The sequence below is a fragment of the Dromaius novaehollandiae genome, chromosome 4 (genome assembly GCF_036370855.1).
Source record: "Dromaius novaehollandiae isolate bDroNov1 chromosome 4, bDroNov1.hap1, whole genome shotgun sequence".
In the NCBI taxonomy this organism is placed as follows: Eukaryota; Metazoa; Chordata; class Aves; order Casuariiformes; family Dromaiidae; genus Dromaius; species Dromaius novaehollandiae.
Window position 1 is genome coordinate 42,612,935 of NC_088101.1, and position 20,838 is coordinate 42,633,772.

General features: G+C 38.0%; 2 protein-coding genes across 6 annotated transcripts in view; one reads left to right on the forward strand and one right to left on the reverse strand.

The window, feature by feature from the left end:
* ETFDH (electron transfer flavoprotein dehydrogenase) overlaps nucleotides 1-12,461 on the forward strand; it is a 31,653-nt gene extending 19,192 nt beyond the window's left edge. The window contains exons 14-15 of one of the 5 annotated variants that reach the window (XR_010388998.1): nucleotides 9,869-10,019; nucleotides 10,216-12,461. The gene's annotated coding sequence lies outside the window, so the exon portion shown is untranslated. Of the gene's footprint in view, nucleotides 1-2,985; nucleotides 3,442-9,868; nucleotides 10,020-10,215 lie in introns of those variants that run through there. The other 4 variants (XR_010388999.1, XR_010389000.1, XM_064510892.1 and 1 more) reach the window with 4 other exon arrangements.
* Nucleotides 59-14,764, reverse strand: PPID (peptidylprolyl isomerase D). Its single transcript, XM_064510895.1, has 10 exons — nucleotides 14,560-14,764; nucleotides 13,218-13,358; nucleotides 12,653-12,759; nucleotides 9,405-9,593; nucleotides 7,808-7,930; nucleotides 6,060-6,166; nucleotides 3,423-3,564; nucleotides 1,008-1,094; nucleotides 886-928; nucleotides 59-304 (listed from the first exon to the last, which is right to left on the reverse strand). Exons 1-10 carry the CDS (start codon nucleotides 14,642-14,644, stop codon nucleotides 216-218), a joined length of 1,113 nt encoding a protein of 370 aa, XP_064366965.1. The 5' UTR covers nucleotides 14,645-14,764; the 3' UTR covers nucleotides 59-215.
* Nucleotides 14,765-20,838: the final 6,074 nt, after the last annotated feature.

The following is a 20,838-nucleotide window of genomic DNA, read 5'->3' on the forward strand; positions in this document are numbered from 1 at the left end:
CTGAATCACAAAACCCAAGTTACTAAAGCTAAAAAGAAAGAAAAAAAGAACAACGTAATCTTTGAACAGTTTATCTTTATTATTAGACTTTTAAGTTGTGAACACTGAAAACTGCAGTACAGGGCAAATGAGAGAAGAAACACTTGCCTACAGCTCCACTTACTCTTTTGCAGAATTAGTGCATAGGTTTAAAATTTTAGGGGAAAAAAAAAAAATCAAGCAAACATTTTAGCATAAGCTGCCTTCTCTTTCTCCTTTTGGGCTTTTATCTTCTGTTTGATTCTGAGTGTTTCCGTTTGGATAGCTGCTTAAAAATAAAATCCATGATCCAGTTATAGTAACCACTTTACATCAGGTATCCTAATATGCTACAAATTACCCATATTTACTTTAAATGCTAGAACTGCATTTAATTTTCTATAAAGTCAGATATTAACTGCAAAAAGACTCTGTCCCTTAGTTTGTTTCATCTAACACTAGAACAGGCAAAGGAGGATATAGGAAGAATAGTATTGGTGTCAACACAGAATATATGATATAAAAATCTTATACATAAGATATAAAAAATATAAATGATATAAAAATCTTAATCTTAAGTATTAATAAAACCAGAAAATTACACTTTGAGATGGGGAGAACTTCCTCTGTATGCTGCTGACCTACATAAGCAGAAGGTGGCCTTTTAATCCAGGGCACCAGAGGCATCAATGCTATATAAACAGTTTTTCCACCTCAGTGGGCTCTATCCTTGACAGATCATCATTTAAGTTTCAGCAGCTGTTAGAAGCCAAGATCTTAGGCATCACCCCAGTGCCATGTCCCATTTTAATTTGTTACATTCTTTTTTAAAAAAAAAATATACATATCTATAAAGAAACAGTTTACCTTTGTCTTCAGGGGCGATTTCATGAGCCTTTTTAAGATCAGCCTTAAATAAAGAGAGAAGTATAAACGAATGTCTTGATTAAATGTTTAAATTTAAAAAAATTAAATATTATGATCATTACCAATGCCTGATCGAGATCCTTTATTCCCTGCCATCCTTGAGCCCGTCTGTAGAGAGCTTTAGTATTTGCTGGATCTATTTTAAGAGCCTGTAAAATTAATAAAATAGTCACATTAACATTTAACATACTTCACAACCTCCCACCACTGCAAATGGCACAGTTCACACCAGCAGACAATGTTCCCGTTTTGTTTGAGAGTAAACTGTCAAAACATTAACGGTGTAAATAGGAACACTCATTGTAGCACACTGAACAGCTATCTAGTTGAGTTTAATACTGCTGCAGCAGAGTTAGTCTCTTATGAAGGAGCAACATACTTCAGGGTAAAATGGAACTTGCATCTACACAGTTTTCAAGGCAAAGGTGACTGCAGTTCAGGTTATCCTAACCTAAGTCTCATAGTATGACTCTGTATTACAGCGCCTTCCTTCACACCAAAGAACTCTATTAAGGTGATCCTACAGAAAACACAGTTTTTCTGCAAAGCTTGTTTCATTGTTGGAATGAAAGAGATATGCAAGCAGTCCAGCTCCTCGTGATTCAGGAACCTTTAGAAGTTTCAGTCATTACCCTTTTATTGAGCTGAATAGTTTTGCTAATGTTTATATTTTGGAACAGTAACAGTTTTATAACAGCTTTAATATGACAACATCAAAACAGAAAATATACTGGCTGGGCAAACAGACTGTGCAACTATTTGATTACTTTTTTTCTTTTTTTAAGTTCCACAGTTAATTTGTCTAGCTCTGTTTTCCCATTGGGAGCTTTTCTTCTCATCTGTGAAGATCACTTTCGCATTTTATCAATTTTTTCTCTTTTTTTTTTTTTGAAGAATACAGCTGTTCAATGGTTGAGGAAATCTCTTTGCATGAATGTCTGGCTTTAATAATTTATCAATTTTAATTCTTTAATTAAGAATTATAGACACTAGAAGCTGCATCCAGAATTCTTTTTAAATCACTTCACTATTGTCTGTTTATACAAAGAAAGTATTATTCTGGGAGCTTATCCTGATCTACTTGTCTGCTATAAACCCTGGAACCTGGTCTTGGTCAACACTTACAGAATTAAATGCCTGTATTATGTACACATAAGGGCATTCCTTGTTTTTTAGATGGACAGACGTGCTTATACCTATCTTAAAGGAAGGTTTGTTTGAACAAGTTCAACTCTTCGTAATTCCTCATTTACACCAAACAACCCATATACTGCAGATTGTTAATTTAAAAAGCTTTTGGCCTTGGGGAATCATAACTGAAAGTGTATGGTTTCTCATTAACAATCACCTTGAACTGTACTGGTTAGTCAGTTCTTAGCAAACTGCTGTTCTGATTAAAACACTGATATGCTGTGTAATACTTCTTAAATGAACTAAGCTAAACACATTACAGAGGTCTGTTATAGCTGTAGAGCTGCATTTATCTAACAATTCTATCAGCTTAAGGAAGGAGAAAAGGTTGGGTTTTTTTCCATACCTGCAAGTATTATGATTAATGCTATTAATTTCTTTCTGTAATAATTAAATGCTGTCTCAATTTTTATCACTTTCTAGAGGACTGATGCCAGGTTATAGATTCTGGATTGTTTTCTTTTTTCTTCTTTTTTTTTTTTCCACCCCTTTCCCAACCCCCAATTTGTCCATTCTGAATATGAGCTTATGGCTGTTTTCCATGTATGTGACATCAGCAGGCTAGAGAGCAAGCTAGCTCTTTAAAGACCCCTCACGCAAATTAGCTGAGATCCTCCATCTCTCAGCATAAAGCCCTAAGAGATGTTGTTCAGGATCCTCTGCTAACAGACAAAAACATACTCCGTTTCCTTCAAAATTTCAAAGTTTTACTGAATTAATTCATGTTTCCTCAAATGTGCTAATTTTTGTCAATAGGTCTATGTCACTGTTATTATTATTTTCTGCCCTTTTTTAAAAAAAAATACTTTCATATTTATCATTTGTTTCCTTCTTTTTTTCCCCTATTAGCTGGTTTTGTTTCACTACTAAACCTACCTGAAAGGACTTTAATTGGAAAAGCGACTTCAACCAGAAAAATACCAACCCACTGAATCTAAAAACAAGTAAAACATTTTGCTCATACGAGTCTTCCAGAAAAAGTATTCTTCTTTCATTGTGAACAATTTAACTCCTTGTATTGAAAACTAGCTCTGTTCTCAGGAAACAAAACTAACATTCACAGTTTGCATTTTACTCTGGCAGTAAGCAACAGCCCTATCTGTTCGTTATTTAGTAAGTCATTTCAATTTCAAAGCCTTTTCAAAAAGCCAAGTACTGGAGAGTTAGTAATAACTTTAAAGTCAACTTTCTACTTTATTTACCTTTAAATCATGAGCCTGTCAGAAGACTCTTAAAAAGATTTTTAGCTACAATTATCTCTGTGAAAATATTAAACATTAAATTACCTCTGAACAACTTTCAATAGCTCCTTGCCAGTCTGACAGTTTTAGTTTACAAGCACCAATGTTTAAAACACAAGTCAAAGCAACGGACTTTAACTTTGGTTTGTCTGCCTCCTCTGTCACTGCGTCAGAAGCTTCTACATACCTGCAGGGAAAAGGAAAAAAAAGTTTACAAAGAACATGTATTAGTGTTGCCAGCTTAACTTTCATTTTGTTCCGCCCTTAGCTATCTTTCCAAAACTACATGCAAATAGGCTTCTCCAAATTGGTATTTTTAACTCTGTTTCAATTCCACTGTTAAAAAATTTAATCATATCACACCTACTCTGACAAAAGGTGATCTCATAGGTGAATGTTTTCCTATAAAGCACAGAAGAAAATATTCCTATCCTTTAACTGTATTAACAGCATTTTTTTTTCCTTAGACAAATGCACTATTTTAGATGGCATGAAACCACTGGAATTTATTTCAATGACCATTTATTCTCAACAAATGTTACTAATTAGTGGCAAAAAGTCAACACTGCTACAGCATTGTCCACATTCATAGGAAGCTGCATGTCTTCCTTCAGTTCCCTCAGTAGTATTTTAATTTAGGCATTTATGGCTTAAAGCTAATTTCCTTTTGTGAAGGAGGGAGTTTTATGAGCATTATTAACTACATTATCTTTCCAACTGGCTTCCTTCTATGACCTTTATCCTGAACTTCAGACTGACACTGGTCCAGGACCCAGCCACATCATTTATTGCATCTCTGCTTTCTAGGGAAACTGAAAGGCAAACTCCTCTATCTCCTTCTTCATTCACATGAATGTGCTATTACTGTCAGTTTTTTTAGCTCAAATGGCAAAGGTCTTTGCTGTGGATATAAGTAACTTCCAATTCTTTTAATGGCCTGCTTGATAGAACTTCTGTGGGTTTTACTTTAAAAATACATACGGAATTCACCAAAATTACGTGTGTTTGCACATGTTCAAGTTTTAGGAATGCCATGATTAAGGCAGTCTCCACATATCTGTGCCTATGTAAAGTAATACCAAACTGAGTTATGTTCAAAACAAACAGAATACGCCTATAATATAAATCATGAAAGAATGCAACCATTCTGGAAACAAAATTAGAGCTTTTAGAAGTCTTGACAAGTTGGAGAACTCAGTAAGCTGAATATCAATAGAGACAACGGGACATAATATACCTTGGAGGGGAAAAGTATGTAAGTCATACACATACAGTAAGAAATAACTGGTTGAATAGCAACGCAATGAGAAAAAAATCTGAATATTAAAAAGGAATATAAACTTGAAAGAATCCACAATGCAATGCCATTGCCAAAAAAGGGGGGGGGGGGGGGCAAACATTCTTAGATGCTTTGCTAGGAGAGTTGTATATAAGATGTGGGCAATACTACTGTCTTTATCAGTTCTGGCGAAGAACCAGCCAAAGTACTCCATCTACTTCAAGTGCTAGACTTTAAGATACTTTTATGGGCATGCAGTGGTTGTTGTAAGAAAAGATGACCTATAAATAAGAGCTAAAAGAGTCAGATTTATTGAGTCTGGAAAAGATAGCATCCTTTCCATTCACAAAGGCAGATTAGCACCAAAAAAAAAAGAGAAAAAGCTGTCTACACAAACTGTGAAGAGCTTTCATTGGCCTTGCTTAAGAGTGTGCAAGACAACTGTGAGCAATGGCATAATTATACCCGATTTTTACCTAAGAAAGGGGGAGGGAATGGACAGGTACAACACAAAGTACCTTAAAGATCCATTCCAGCCTCTTTTCTGTATCATCATTTCTAAAGCATTTATGTATAAATCCAATTTATTTCAGGGTTTCTGTGGGGCTATGATAGGTTTTTTGAGTGCAAAGGGAGAAGATGCATTTGGGGTTAGTATTTTCATTTCTTTGCCTCAGAAGCACAACATTTGTTTGAAATCTAGTCAGTTAAACCTCAGATGAAGCATTAAATATGCCTCAATTCTTCTTCTGTCATTATTGTTACTGCTATTGACTGGTGATAATTATGAAGGTAGGAATAAAAGTCAGTATAACTTAAAAAGAAGTCACTAGGAGAACCTCAAATACATAAAGCAAAAAGCATCAAAGAAGGGAACAGTACGGAAACAAGAACAGAAAAATTACGATTTTTGAAGACAAGTCTGAATTACGCATGGAATCAGGATGAAGGCACAGTACCTCAGAGCAAAAATAAGGAATAATAATGAATTAGCAAGTGTCCTATTTGGATGTGATATCTCTTGAACTTACCATCTCCTAAACCTACTGATTATTAGAAATCAGAAGCAGCAGCATCTCCTACCCTTCCCTCTCCAAATACTCAGTATACTATTTTCTCCCAGTTAGGCACCAGCACAACAACAGTATTAACAGAGGAGCGTTAGCAATTAGGAGTTCTAAACAACACCTCTTGCACATAGCTGTCATCTAGCAATGAGTAAAAGTCCTATTTGAGTAAGTAGCTAAAAATCAAGCAGTTCTTTTCCAGATTCTGGAAGCTTAAAAAGAGAGAGAAAGAAAAAAAAGCACAGCATCAGGCATTTTAAAATGCATGTATCATTGCTTGATTGCAATGTTAATTTGGATTATAGAAACTACCTGATTTAATGATGATAGCCTTACCGTAAACTTTTACTATACTTTTTAGCTGCCACTGCCCAATTTTGGGATTTGAAGAAAGTATTTCCTATATTCTTTATGTCTTCTGCTATGGCCACAATCTTGTCAACCTAATAAAATAGATGGAAAATATAAAGTATCAAATTACTTACCAAGAAAGTCTTGATTTACTTAATCTTTAACAGTGGGATTGCATGTCCATCCTCTTTCAAAAATCATTGTAAAATCTCAGAATAAAAGTATTCCAATTTTAGACAAATAGTGGTTTCAAACCACTCCTGTAATATTCTCTGCTCTATGCAATACCCAGTAAGTAATCTGAAAGATGAATTTCCTAATGGATTTTTACAGGGTAAGAGGTGGTGCCATTGATGTCCAAAAAAAAAAAAAAAAAAAACAGAGATAAAGCAGTTCAATCCTCAGTGCTGCTACCCACACAGGAAGATTCCACTATTTATGGAAAACAAGATATTTTAACAATCTAAGTGACCTCCAAGACTGCTTTATTTCCAAGAATATTTTATCTTCTGCTTCTCAAAGCAGTAATCATCACTTGAACTCTACACAATCTCAAACTAAAAGTCATATGAACACACTTCTCTTTCTCTCAAAACACTTAAAAAGTCTAGGGAAGAGAGAGAGGAGAAAAAGAACAACTGCCTGTCTGTATCAAATCCATCATTTCTGTTTCCAGAATGGCATAGATTTCAAGTGTTAAGTTACTTCTCCAGTGACAATGAACAGCTTATAATTACTGCTGTCTATGCCACAGATGTCTTAAGCTCTGTCATATATGCCATCTGTAACGCTTCTAGTTTACAGTTCTACTATATTAGAATTAATGACCTTGAAAAAGCAGATCACAGCATGAAGCCAATTTCACCAGGGTTTCTATAGTTAGTTTATATAAACAAATTTAAAATTAAGGAAGACGGGCATCTACCAACTTCAGATCAGAAACGCAGCAAATGCTATCCAAACAGTTTTTCAAGGAAAGTGTTTCTCAACAGCCGGATACAAGGTGTTTCTGGATTCTAGCTGTAATGTTTTTTTACTGTTCTCTCCATTTCTGATTTTGTATTTGGAATCCACATATACAAGCCCCCTTTTTTTCCTCAGAAATCAGTGTCTGATTTGCACAATTTGTCTATTTTCCTCGCGTGGTAAAGTAAAAACCTGCTCAACAGAAGAGCTGCTTTCACCAGTCTGCTTCCTAACCCTCACCAACAGGTCTTCCTTCAGTTTGCACAACCTGAAAAGCAAATAACTACTAGGAATTGAGAACTTCTAAGTCTTCTGTAGTCAGATTTTACAAAAGGCTGGTCTTTTATTATTTCTAATAAGTGAAGCTAAATATTTTTAAGGGTGTGTTTTCAAAAAGTCACACAGGAAAGTGCATAGGTGCAACATTAAGTTACGTGTCTGAGGGATGGGGTTCTGATAATTATACCTTATCGCTACAGCACAAACAAAAAACAGAGCAGAAAAAAAAAAACATGAAAAAAAATAAGTGGAATGTTGTGCTTTTAGTTACTGGGAAAAAGTTAGTTGTAGTTAGCACTGAAAAAAATACACAGCAATCCCCTCCCCCAGCATGCTCTTTCCTAAAACTCATTGTTACCACTTGATCTCTATTTTGACTGAATTTAAGAAAAAATGCTTACTGAATAGCCTTACAGATACCATATAACTTGGATTACCTACTAATCTTGCTTTTTGTAAAATAACTATTTAGAAAAAAAACTACTTACATCTTTCAAGTCTATATCTGAATCTTCAGGAAAATCTGGATGAGCATCTCCAGAGCCATCCTGGGGAACAATTCCCCAATCATCTCCTTCCTTCAGCTCTCCACATTCTGCGATAACGCACAACTGAAAAAAAAGCATAACGGCAGTACTGTACATTAAGACAATTTCAGAAAAAAAAAAAAAACATTGTGTGTGCTTTCTGAAATTCAGTAAAAATGCTTCTTCATCTGTTGTTTGGGTGCATTGATTTCAGAAGCCTGTCATGCCACCATTAGCCTAAGCTCATCAAAAGGCTTTTATCACAGAAAGTATCGCCTTCAAAGTACCAGCATTCCAGCCATACCGTATCCACTTTCTACAAAGGCTGGAAGAGGACACTGCAGTAAGAAGAGCTGCAGCAAGCAGAAGACATTATAATTCTAATATATTAGAGATGAGCGTTCTTTTTTCAAACTGACAAGTCTTTTAAAGTAACAGATACATTTTTCAAACAGTTACAAACTGACATGAACTATAGACTGATTGCTTTATCAGAAATACAACAATTTCTGACATAAAATTCATGACAATTGGCTATCATGCTAGTTAGGATTATGAATTCCACCTTGTAATTTCCTCACCTGTCTTCCACTTCTAGAAGTGCATTTCCACCTGCACCCTGATAAAGGCTTCTACCCACTCAGTTGTGTTGAACAATAAATCAACTGTTTGTGTGGTGGAAATTTACAGCAAAAGGAACGAAAACCTCTTAACATGAACAGCAAAATGAAAATAGTTATTGTTCGTAAAAATAACTGGTAAACATTTAATAGTCCTAAACACTACACTAGGCATTTAGAAGAAATGCAAAGAACCACATGAATTCATGCTAGAATCTGCTAGCTCAGGAAGTTTGTCCCAAGTTGCCGTGACCTACAATTATTCCAAAAGGCAGCAGTTCCAGCAGCATAAGGCCTTTGGTGCTTTTCCAACGTAATCATTCAGTAGAGACTAAAAGTAAAGAACACTGCAAACACTTGATTATTACTTCCTGCTTCACCTATGCATTTTTCTTAGTTCTCACATTTAAATACCAACTAGAATCTAGGAAGTGTGACTCCTAAAATGAGTGCACTAGAAAATATATTTACATTTAGATTTTAGGGAGCAAAATACAATTTTCTCTCAACAATGTTTAGTCTTTCTTCCCAAGGATGACAAAAAAATTCATTGGCTGGTTGATTTTTCTAAGACACTTTAGAAAATCAATAACCATTTTAATAGTTTTCAATCACAAAATCACTTTTTTCCCTTCCCAATACTTTTATGACAGAAATGTTTCAGATTAAAGGAATCTGCAATCCTGTAATCTTTAGTTTCAGTAAGCAATAAACAAGACCTGCAAGATGTTTACAATAGGAGAGAATGAAAGGTAATGGTTCAATACTTCCCCAAAACAACTTGGTAAAAACAATGCCTTTGTCGCTTTTCTCTAGTAAAAGGAAAATATTTTTTAATTCTCCTGAAAAAAAAGGTCAAATCCATTCACAATTTTTGGTCAAAACATCATCTAATAAGGAGAAAAAATAGGATTCCTAGGCACCTAGATACTGCTTACCTTAGCAGGATTTTCTCCATTTACTTCAACGTTCTCTAGTATTTTAACGACACCCATTCCTTTGATCACTTGGCCAAATACCACGTGTTTCCCATCCAGGTGAGAAGTAGGCACCGTTGTAATAAAGAACTGAGAGCCATTAGTACCCGGTCCTGCATTTGCCATGCTCAGCAGCCCTGCTTTATCATGCTGTATAACAAGAAAAATCATAACCAAGATATACAAGATCTGTTATAGAATCATATAAAAGATTCTGTAAGGCTATTACTATATATTGCAGTGACAACCATAATGACAACTTCACAGAAATCAGACAGTTGCATACAGTTTTACTAATACTAATTTTAACATACTACTTTTACCTATCAAGACTGCACAGGGCAAATGCCAATTCTGTCTCTATATCTGCCACCTCCTCATGGGTGACTTGACACTGCAGCATTTCTTGTTTACTCCTTGTGCAGTCTATAAACTCCACACTGGTCAGCTGCTGAATTTAGAGATCATCCGAGAGATAAGTGATGTTCCTCACTGTATCATTCAAGACCACTCGCTTCATTAAGAAACAAAGCAACACATCACTTAAACCAACTTAATGTTACACTGTCAAGAATGGTACGTATTGTTAATTTTAAAAGATCTACTTATGCAAAGTATGTCGTACAACTATGAGTTTTAGGGATCTGTGGTCTTTATAATTTAAAGTTTTTGTTTGTTTGTTTGTTTTTTAACTCTTTCCACATTTCTAGAGAGACAGTTTTTATTCTGTTGAAATTTTTAACCATCTGATTATTTTGGTTCGTTCTACCAGGGCACAAAATACCAAAAATTGGTTAAACAGCCCAACATGAGAAGACACTGACCATCTCGTTTCCAATATTTTTTTCTTCTTTGAAATAAGAATTATCTTCCTCCATCATACAGATTATTTCATATTTTGCTTGTTTTGCAACAATGTATGTTTCATGTGTTAAACTAGCATGACACATTAAGGTACTATTTTCCCGAACTTAATCTAGTTATTAAGTGAAAGGAACTCCATTTGACAAAGGTCAATATGTTATATGAAGATGCTGGTACATGTCTGAAGCATGCAAGTTGTAGTATTCCTAAGAAACCTGATACTGTAGGGAGGAGGGGAGAGCAAAAGAACTAAGCATGACAGTAAAGAGGAGACAGATGCTGAAATTGCTATGAGGAACTCAGAGCTCTACAGAAGGTTGATTAGTGTGAGACAGCAGTCTTAGATAGCTGTATTTAAGCAGACGGTTTGTCACTACAGTCTTTACCACTTTGAAGAACGTGCTGTATTGAAAACTGTTTTCCCACTCCATGCTTGGATTTCCGTGGACTTAGAGAGAACTCGCTGCTCATGGTGTTCATCTGGTCATAGGGTACAAGGATCTTTCAACGACGTTACAAGATTAGGCCCAGAAACTCTAGGAAAAGGATGTATGGCTGAAAGCCAGAATTGCACCTAGCCAAACAAAAGCTACCAGAATAATCTTGACTTGGTATCTTCTAATCTTGAAACTCATCCTGGGAATCAGAATTGGCTAACAGAGAGCAAGCCCGTGTTCCACAGCAAGAGAAGGCAACTTGATAACAAGCTTGCAGGAAGGCAGCCTCCAAAACAAACATCTGACATTCTGCATCGTAGTTGCTGGCAAACAAGTTAATCAAAAGGGGTTCTTTCTTAGGAGATTTTTGCAAGTAACATTTGAGGCTGGTCAATGAATGACTGCCGAGAAGCAAAATGAGACTGTTAAATCTTACCTTTTATTTTCTTTTTTTGGGGAATTACAAGCGATTCCGGATGGCATTGGTTTGTAAACAAAGGGGCAAGGAACAATAAGCACTGGTTTTCCTCATCCAGTGCATGTTTACCTTTTGTCCATAAAGATTTGGAGGACAGGTTGGAAAGTTACAGAAAGCAGTCTGATGGCTCTGATCTTCAGGACATTTACACGCAACCCCATTTCGTTTGGGACCAAGTCTCGACATCAGCCTCGTGAAGAGAGTTCCTATTCATAAACAAAACTGTTGATCACTCGTGCATTTTCTTGCCTTGAAAGTGTTCTGAAAAACACTGTCGATAAGAGTGTCTTTCCTGCGCTACTTTCTGCATGCCGTTTGGTCAGCTTATAAAGCAAGTCAGAATCTGGACAAAGCCTCTGACAGATTCAAGGCCTACAAAGCCGTGGCATGGTAACCACATTGCTTGAGGGCTGTGCAAATTGGGTGTTCCACTGTGGCACAGCCATTAGCTGCAGAAGCGACACAAAAAAGGTCTGCTGGGAGTGATCTAACGTGATAAGCTGACTACTGAAAAAGTCTTTCAGTGTGCTGCAATTTGCAGGAATCCATATAAGCAAAACAAGAACATTTCTTCCTCAAAAGCATGAAAAAGAAGTGAGTCTTACGTCAAAAGTAAGAAAGAGAAATCTGAAGAAAGGTAATGGGCATTTTGAAGTTTATGCCATTGCACAAGAAGCAGGAAGAGACAAGGACAGATCCTGAGGAAACTGCTGTTCAGAGTTGTATTTGTTAATTTGTATGTGTAAAGCACATGCACTGACAGTCTGCCCTACCATCAAAGCCAACATCTCTTAAAACTGCACCTTCAAATCCAGAACTTTACATATTCAAAAACCTGTTCTGTTCACAGCAAGTTTTTCAAAAATTTTGGGTGCAAAAACATTTATAAACAGCCTTTTACTTCTCATTCTGTTGTACTGGAGAAAATGTTCTCTTCAATTTTTCTTTGGATTAATTCTGCAATCTACCACAGATTCCCCACTTCTTAAACAGAACAGATATTTCTCACATCTAATCATATAACAATTATAAATATTAACAGTATATGAAAACAAGTAGAAAATCTATTTAATGCTAATACACTGTATATGCTTCAGAGTGACATTTAATGCTAATACACTGTATATGCTTCAGAGTGACATTTGCCATTTGTCAAAATAATTTCCTTACCTCAGTCAGAATTGAAATATTGTTTCAAGCCAATTTCTAATGGTGCAATTAAAAAGAATGTTTAAATTACTGTTGTCTTTGTCATCTTTTCTGTAATTAGCAAAGACGTTAAGGACAAACTAGTTTAGGGGTTTTTGTTGCGTTCTTTTCCGCTGCTTAAAAACATGCTATCTGTGGGCTGAAGAGCACTAAGATTCAATTTAAATAAAAATCACTGAAACTTCAAAAACTGAATACAAGCTGTATTTTCAATAGAATACCTTATAATGAAAGTTTTCATCTTCAAATTTTTCACCATATATACTTTCTCCACCTGTGCCATTTTGATTTGAGAAATCTCCACCCTGGACCATGAATTGCTTAATAACTGTAAAAGAAGATAATTATTAAATAGGGCAGTGAGGCAAGAAAGGCACTAAGAAAAATAATTCAGAGATAAAGATCAATCCTTGTCATCAGCACTTAAGCCTAAATAAAATTGAAAACCATCTTTATTTTATCAAGTTTCAGCTAAGTATTCCCTTTCAGCTCAGTGGATATCACTTGATACTCAATGCTTTAACTGAAATCCATTTCAAACTATTTATATTTCATAGTAAATTAGTTTTACTACTACTAATTTACTGTAGTAAATTTTTGATTCACTATTGTCAATGTGTGCTAAACACTATCTGTTGATTAGGAGGGTCTAAAAGTCAAAAATCTGTTTTCAGTCAAGTTATTACTTCAGCAAGTGCTCCTGAATATTATTTAATATTATTTCAAATACTGATAATAGAAGACTTTCATTGTCAGCTGGATAACAGAGGATTTCATAGAACTTACTCCTATGGAAAGGGCATCCTTTGTAATGGAGAGGTTTCCCAGTGGTAGGCCCTGTTCCTTTCTCTCCTGTACACAACGCACGGAAGTTTTCAGCTGTTTTAGGCACAACATCAGCAAACAACTCAAAGACAATCCGTCCAACTGAAATGACAAAGAGAGGATGAGACACCTTAAGTCCTCTCCTAGGCACAACGATGTGTCGAGCACTGTAGGGCAAAGGCAATTAACATTTCAGACCAGATTATTTGGATTCAGATTATTATTACATTTACCTCTTGGGGTTGTTCCATGGCAAACACTCAACATAGACATTACCAACAATGAATTATACTACCAAGGGCATCAAAAATAGATACCATATCTGCACAGAATTTATGCTCTCTGGAGCTACGGCCGAGAAAATACAGGCTCATAAAAACATGATGATATTAAAATCTGCAATTTTTAGAAAAAAGGTTACACACACACACACACACACACACACACACACACACACACACACAAGAAGCATCACGGTGACTTTGATTTGATCAAAAAGCTTATGCTAAATGTGTATAGCAATCTTACTTCTCATTCTCTTAAACTCTAATTTTACTAAGACACACTAATACTTAACATGGATATGAATAATGGCCATTTACAGTTACAGATGCAAGAAAGCAATCATTAAATCCAAAAATGTGCATGTTTTAACTAACGTAAGTGAAAACTGAGTAGCTAACAGATCTTCATATTTGATACATGGATTCTGCAATAAATTTTGATTCTTTTTATAAATTGGCATGTCAGAGAGATTTCTCACTCCTAGCTGCTGCCATCAGTGACGCTACTGTTTTCTCATCAGCCTAACAGTCAATTAGTTAACATAATTTCGTTCTACCGGAAGCCAAATGTAAATAAATTAATTCAAATTAATACAGGAACGAAAGCAAATTAGACAACTGGAAGTCAACAAAACGTTTCTCAAACATCAAATAATCTCACTGCCTTTCTTCCGAGTAACAGGCTGAACAAACCAGACACCTCGCTGCGGCAGAAGGGAAACATCTGTCTTTACCCAGGCATGTTTTGGAAACCCGAGCTCGCGAACTGACAGCTCCAGTTTCCAAACCGCCGTTTGCCGAGTTCAGTTCAGCTGCCCGAGCTGCTCCGTTGCCCGAGCTGCTGCCCGCAGAGCCCCCCAGCCCCGCGCCCCGCTTCCCGCCCACCCCGCGGCGCCCCCGCGCCTCTGCCCCGTCCCGCCACGGGTAGACCTGGCGCCCGCGGCGCAGCAGCGGCCCTGCCCGGCCCGGCCCCCCCGCACGGCTTCGCGGCCCCCCTCCCGCGAGGGCCCGGCCCCCACCTCGCTCGCCCGCGACGTCCACGTCGAAGAAAGCCCGCGGGTTGCGGGGGTTGCCGGGCCGCGCGGCCGGGGACGGGTGCGACATCTCGCCGCGGGCGGTGGCGGTGGCGGTGGCGCGCGGCCCAGAGCGCGGTTCCGGGCGCCGGCGGCAGACGGGCCGCGGCCGCTTCCCGCTCCGCCCACCGGCGCGGCGCGGCGCGGCGCTCGCTCCGCCGCCCCTGGGGCCGCTCGTGGCCGCCCGGCGGGGTAATGGCGGCGCGGGCGGGCCCGCCCGAGAGGCAGCGGGCATGAAGGTCTGCCGCGCCCGCGGTGCTGCGCGGTGGCACAGCTTTGGGTCCCCGGTCCTGCGGGAGTGATGGACACGCTGCAGGAAAGGCCTGGTTTTGTGTCGCTGTTGGCACGGCCTGCCACTAGGCAGTCTTAAAAGGCTTAATCTGCAAAGAAACAAAATCTCTTCCTTGGTGAGGTATATGCAGAAGGCCTGCAAATGTGGGTGATGATGGGGATGACTTGATTTTGCTTGGATTTGATTTTTTTACATTAGAAATGCAGTTTTTCTGAAAAAATGCCACTCACTGAAGAATGGGTAGGTTGTCAAAAGTGACTATCGTTTAGAAACGCCAAATAACTCTTCTCTCAGCCTGCCACAATTGGAAAGCAAAATACGTTTCTTTCCAAGGGCAGAATATCACTATAAACGCTCTGAGGCAAATGATCTCTTCTTGCCAGTCAAGTTGAGCCTTTGCTAGGGCTCCTCGGTGCCGTATTCCCAAGCAGATGTAGAGGCAGCATGGCCACATCCTATGCTCACTTGCATCATGAAGGCAAGGTATTTGTTGAGGCAAAAGCAGAAAGTGCCGAAGAGTGCTGGGCTCCGACTATTTTGCTATCTTAACAGTCCTGGAAGCACTGCTAACCAAAATAAGCCCCTCTCTGGGCTGCTCTAATGCATCACAGAAACTCCACATTCATTTTAGGATTCATCGTATCCTCCAAAGGTTTTCTCCTCTAATTCATGTCATCTTTGAATTTTTGGACATGAACTTCATCAAGCTGGTTTTCATCTGTCTCTCAGTATGTCTTCAATATTAGGAGTATCAGAGGGCAGTTGTAATTCCCATATTGAAAGAAAAGATAAAGTAGCACTGATATTAATAACACTGCAGTCTATATACTGCATCGTGATCATTTTCACAGCCTCTATACAGATGTTGAATAGAAGAAGTGATCAGCATTGAATGCTGTTGTATATCACATCTGGGAACCCTTAACAGAAGGAAAAGTCATTGGCTACCATCTGGGAACACTTAGTGAGGAATTGGTGGAACTACACGAAGGCATTTCTCTCTCTGAGCCAGGTTATGCAGCTGTGTCAGGGATTTTGCATGCTCCATGATGTCAAAGGCCACCAGAGCTTAGAGTCATCTATAAGTCACCATGCATTTGGCCATGGTCATTGGCCAAGGAGATTTTTTTTTATCATTGCACATAACATAGGTGAAATGCAGTGGGGTGGGAGAAACGATCTCAGTGGGACAGAAGATAGCCAAGAGAGTATGATCTAGAAGAGATTTCTTTAGCAGACATCTGAGTGAAGTGCTTTTAGTTGGGTTTTTTTTTCCCCCTTGAGAGCTGTTGGCAGCTTCCCCTCAGGAAAAGGTATTGATGTATTCTTCCAGGAGCAGACTTGTGCAGCCCCTGCAGGTTTTTTTCCTGGCCAAGTTGGAATAGACTAGATTCTAGGCTAATAATTCATGTTACAATAGTTGCTTGGAAGTCCCTAAGCACAAGGTACTTTAGAGGTTCAAAGAACAAGGCAATCCCTATCCCAAGTAGCTTGCAATCTAACCAGACAAGACAGGGAGAGATTAAGAGAAAATAAATATTACTATGCTAATTTTAAGATGTGAGCTCAGCAAGAGAGAAATTGAACAATTTTCACAATGTCATTAGGAGAGACTGGAAAATATGCAAGGAGATTAAGTTATCTCCCAGGCACTATAGTAGTGTAATATATTATAGTATATATACTATAAGTATCAATTTATAGTAATTGACCAATTGTAAAAAACGGGTATAACGTGACTTCTTTCAAGAACTTACTGAGTGATTTTGTGATCAAATTAATGCACTAAGTTATATGCTAAATTTATATATAAATAAACCCTTTCAAAGTCAGCGCCATTTTAAAAGGTCCTTTGAACTCTCTATTTTCAAGTAGTAAAATTACTGACTTGTGATCCTGTAATGCTTTGTGATCTTGTAACTTAAAACTATTTCCTGTTATGCAACTATTGCCTATAGTTAGATACTTCTAATAGTTTATTTAGTAAATATTTGTAAAGCAATACATCTTGGATATAAGCAATAGCTGAATTGTTTGTTAAACTGTTTTTATTTTAATTCCTGTGTTTATTTTCCTGCACATACAGCTTTGGCAACCCAGTAAAATTAGTCTGAGTCTTACCATTAGATAAACATTTCATTTAGATAAACGTTTCATTATATACATTAATATTTACCAATAATTCTAAAACAATTATCTTAAGTTATTATTTTCCTTTAAAACATCTTTCGTTTTTCACTAACTTTGTCCTTTATGTAAAAAGACAGTGAAACTGCCTATCTATATTAAGGCAACACCTTTATGTCATTATTCAGAGGCTGGGGAAAGTTGCTGCAGCAACAGCACAAGTTATATAACACTCCATTCAATGAAGGATGAGTAAGCTAGTTTGCAGGGGGCTGCAATCCCAAACTCTCTGTTGCTGTCAGCTTCTCTCCCTGTTTGCAAGGTATAATACATTTTATAATATGTTTTTAAAGTTCTTTATAGGAAGTCATTTAGACTTACTATGCTAAATAATAACAATGTGTAGATATACTGATTCTAGATGTTTCTTGATATCGTGTTCTACTCAGCATGTATGAAGTAGCAAGAAAATCTGATTCTGTTTATTTTACAGAATCCAAAATGTAGCTGATGCCCTACAAAGCATAGCAAGACTTACATGAATTCATACAACTTTATAAAATATGCATCAGCACATTAAGGAGTAAGTATTTAACAGACATCCTGGATTAACTAACTTTTTTGTTAAATCTTCAGCGCTTACATGTTCCGGCTTCTGGCTTCTTTTTTTGTGGTTCCTGCAAAGCCTAGTTCTCACTACAGAGGTTTAGGAGGATCTTGGACTTGTGCATTCAAGACTGGGAAAAAATGAAAAGGAAACAGCCATAATGGAACTAAAAGTTTCATCTAGGTCTAAGTGGTAGCGAGGCTAAGTATGACTTAGGAGAGTTGGCTTTTATTCCAGCCTGTCCTGGCTATAAAACTTAGTTCCTACATTTTCCAGAAAAGAATTTTTGGAGAGATTTATGCTCCGTGAAACACAGAAACACTTAATCAAGCATTCAGCTATTTTAGGATGTAAATGATCCTTTTAATGTACTGACAGCTCTCTCTGTACATAAAGTGTCTGGCCCTTTAGTACATACTATAAATAAGGTTTTGATGTTTATATGGCATACTTCTATACGTTGTATTTCCTTTTACAGTGAGGGCTGTACAGGCACCATCTTGCTGTAAATGATGTTTGCTTGACAGTTGGTATGGCTTTGCTTTCTTTACACCTGCTCATATTTTGCACACATGGGATAGTGAAAAATCAGCCCACTTGTTTTGTCAGGTGTACTTTACAGCCAACTCCATTTGGAATGGGATAGTGCATACTGACTGTGAAAGTTGCTTCATAGTCCTCTGCTGATTATGCTGTGCTTGCCCCATGATTTTTCAGGAATAAACTTCAGAAATAATATGCTTCTAAAAGGAAGCAGTGTCTTAATGTTTTGTTAGCAACTTGAGAGCATACTGACAGTTACACACATAAACAAAAAATACTGTGAACTGCTTTTGGGCTGAGCATCAGGCAACCTATAGGGTGCATTTACCTTACCATTTTTGCTCAGATCGGAAGTGCATTTTTGAAGGGAATCTTCCAGTTGAGCCCAGTAACTGTCTTCCTTCACATTTTGGAGTGGTGTCCGAGCACACAAGCTGGATTATTTGCAGTTGAAGCTAAATCAGATGTGTTTCAGGAACACACTCAGTATGCTCCAGCCACTGATAATTATCCTGTGCTCAGGACCAGATTACAACTAGTCCAAAATAAAAGCCTGTAAAATGTGTACGGTATGGATATTGAGGTCTCTTAGCCAACAGGTTCAGTCTGCAATTCTGCCTGCAGCTGTCAGCACTACTTGTTAATGCCGGCATAGCCCTAGAGTAGCAGCCACAGTATTTACAACATTACGTTTCTTAAGACTTCTGCAGGAAGTACAGTCCAGCACTCATTTCTGGAGCTGGATGCCTAGTTTCTCATTCAGATTGACTACCCTGCCAACTATGATGTCCTTCATTTTGACCAGTCGCACCCTGCTATTCACTTCTCTTTCAATATACGATCATCAGACTACCCCACTTTGCTAACCATCATTGCATCATTTTTCTGTCCTTCGCCCTTGATTCAATGGATTGACTATAATAAGCAGGGGGCATATGGTGATGATGGTAGAAATGAAGCATCAGAAGCAGCGAGAATATTCGTGCTCAAAGATTTACATTGGATATTCAGTGAGAATTTCAGATGAAGTGGCTGAGACCTTTCAAAACGGTGATCCCTCCCAAGAAGAGACTTTTAGACAAGGTCACCAGAGCATTACGAGATTCAGTCTTGTGTTACATGGAGATCTACTGATCAAACTCTCAGGCCAGTAGGTGTTCAATCTTTGATTTTTATTTTAAAGAGAAATCAGCGTCTCCAGCCAGAGAAAAGCTGGGTCCAAAAAGCCAGCATATCCTGTACCTCTTCTGTCACATCTGAAAAAGGACACTGATTTGCATCTTGCTGTCAGATAGCGCTTAGCAACCTGGGAGTTCAAAAAACCTGGGAGTAGTATCCTTTGTTCCTCTTCAAAAAAAAAAAAATCTATTGCTATCTTATTCTTTTTCCAGGTCTCTTCCCCTCTTTGCAAAGCAGCCAAGGCTCGAATTTGTGCCTCTTGTACACTAAGTGTGTGCAGCACGAGAAGATGCAAGACTTGTCACTGGAATTTCATGTCCTGTGTATTTCAAGAGCCTCCAGTGATTTTGTAGGTTTCCTGAAAAAGAGAGGGAAGATATCATGATTCTGTGTTTGCTGCACCTCACCATGCAACTCCCTAGCTGGTTGAAAATGAGTGTTCAGATTCATGTTCTCTTGATGGACGTATGAAAATATGATCCTGCTGGTGTGCAAAAACACAACCTTTCTCCCCAAATTAAACAAAGAAAAACAAGCTCCAAACAGTGCCCAAATACTATAGTATTGTCTAATTAATTTGTGAGTGCAATAAAGCAATTAGAGAGAAGTGAGCAAAATAAGGCTCCAGCCCTGCAATGTCCCAGCAGGACTACCTTAATGCAAAAATGCACTTGTTTGCATAGCCAAAGATTGAAATCAAAGTTCAGATTCTTGAAAGGAATCAGAATACTTTTACAATTTTATGTCAAGGAGCTCTCTGTTATAGAGACAAGTCTAGAAGAAATTAGATTGAAGCTTTTCCAGATCTGTGATTTGTGTATGTAGCAAAGACCAGTGGCAAGGTGAGGGACACAAGTTTTCCAGCAGCCCAATAGATTTTTTTTTTTTTTTGATCATGGATTTGGCTGGTTTGACAGAGAAGGCAAAACTCAGTCTACTGTAGCAGTAATATTTCAGTATCAGCCCATAAAAAAAAAAAAAGACCCACTATTATGTAATGGTTTATCTTGTGCAAGAGTGTCCAGAGGTTTCCTTTACTAGGAGATAAAGTTGCTGGAGCTCAGGAAAGGAAACAAATAGATGCTTTACATGTGTGCATGTGGAGAATATATATATAAAAATACACATAGGAATGTGTGCATTACATATGTATATACACGTATACATACATATATTATTCTGTATATATAAGATGCTATATGTAGGCACACACATACACACATATAAATACACATACAGGCATACACACCACATTATTAGATGTCTAAATATACACATATATACACGGCTTTGTCTCTCCCAGCAGCCAGATACCCACGAAGACACGCAGGGTGTGGGTGTGGGTGTGGGTGTGGGTGTGGGTGTGGGTGTGGGTGTGGGTGTGGGTGTGGGTGTGGGTGTGGGTGTGGGTGTGGGTGTGGGTGTGGGTGTCGTCGCCCACAACGGCCCCAACGGCCGCGGCGCCCAGCGCGAGGCG

Excerpts from the sequence above, each read along its gene's own strand:
- PPID (XM_064510895.1), bottom strand. The coding sequence starts at position 14,644 with ATGTCGCACCCGTCCCCGGCCGCGCGGCCCGGCAACCCCCGCAACCCG. Across the intron at positions 13,359-14,559 it reads GGACGTCGCGGGCGAGCGAG|TTGGACGGATTGTCTTTGAG; the intron begins GTGGGGGCCGGG and ends TTGTCATTTCAG. Across the intron at positions 929-1,007 it reads AGGATCTCGATCAGGCATTG|GCTGATCTTAAAAAGGCTCA; the intron begins GTAATGATCATA and ends TCTTTATTTAAG.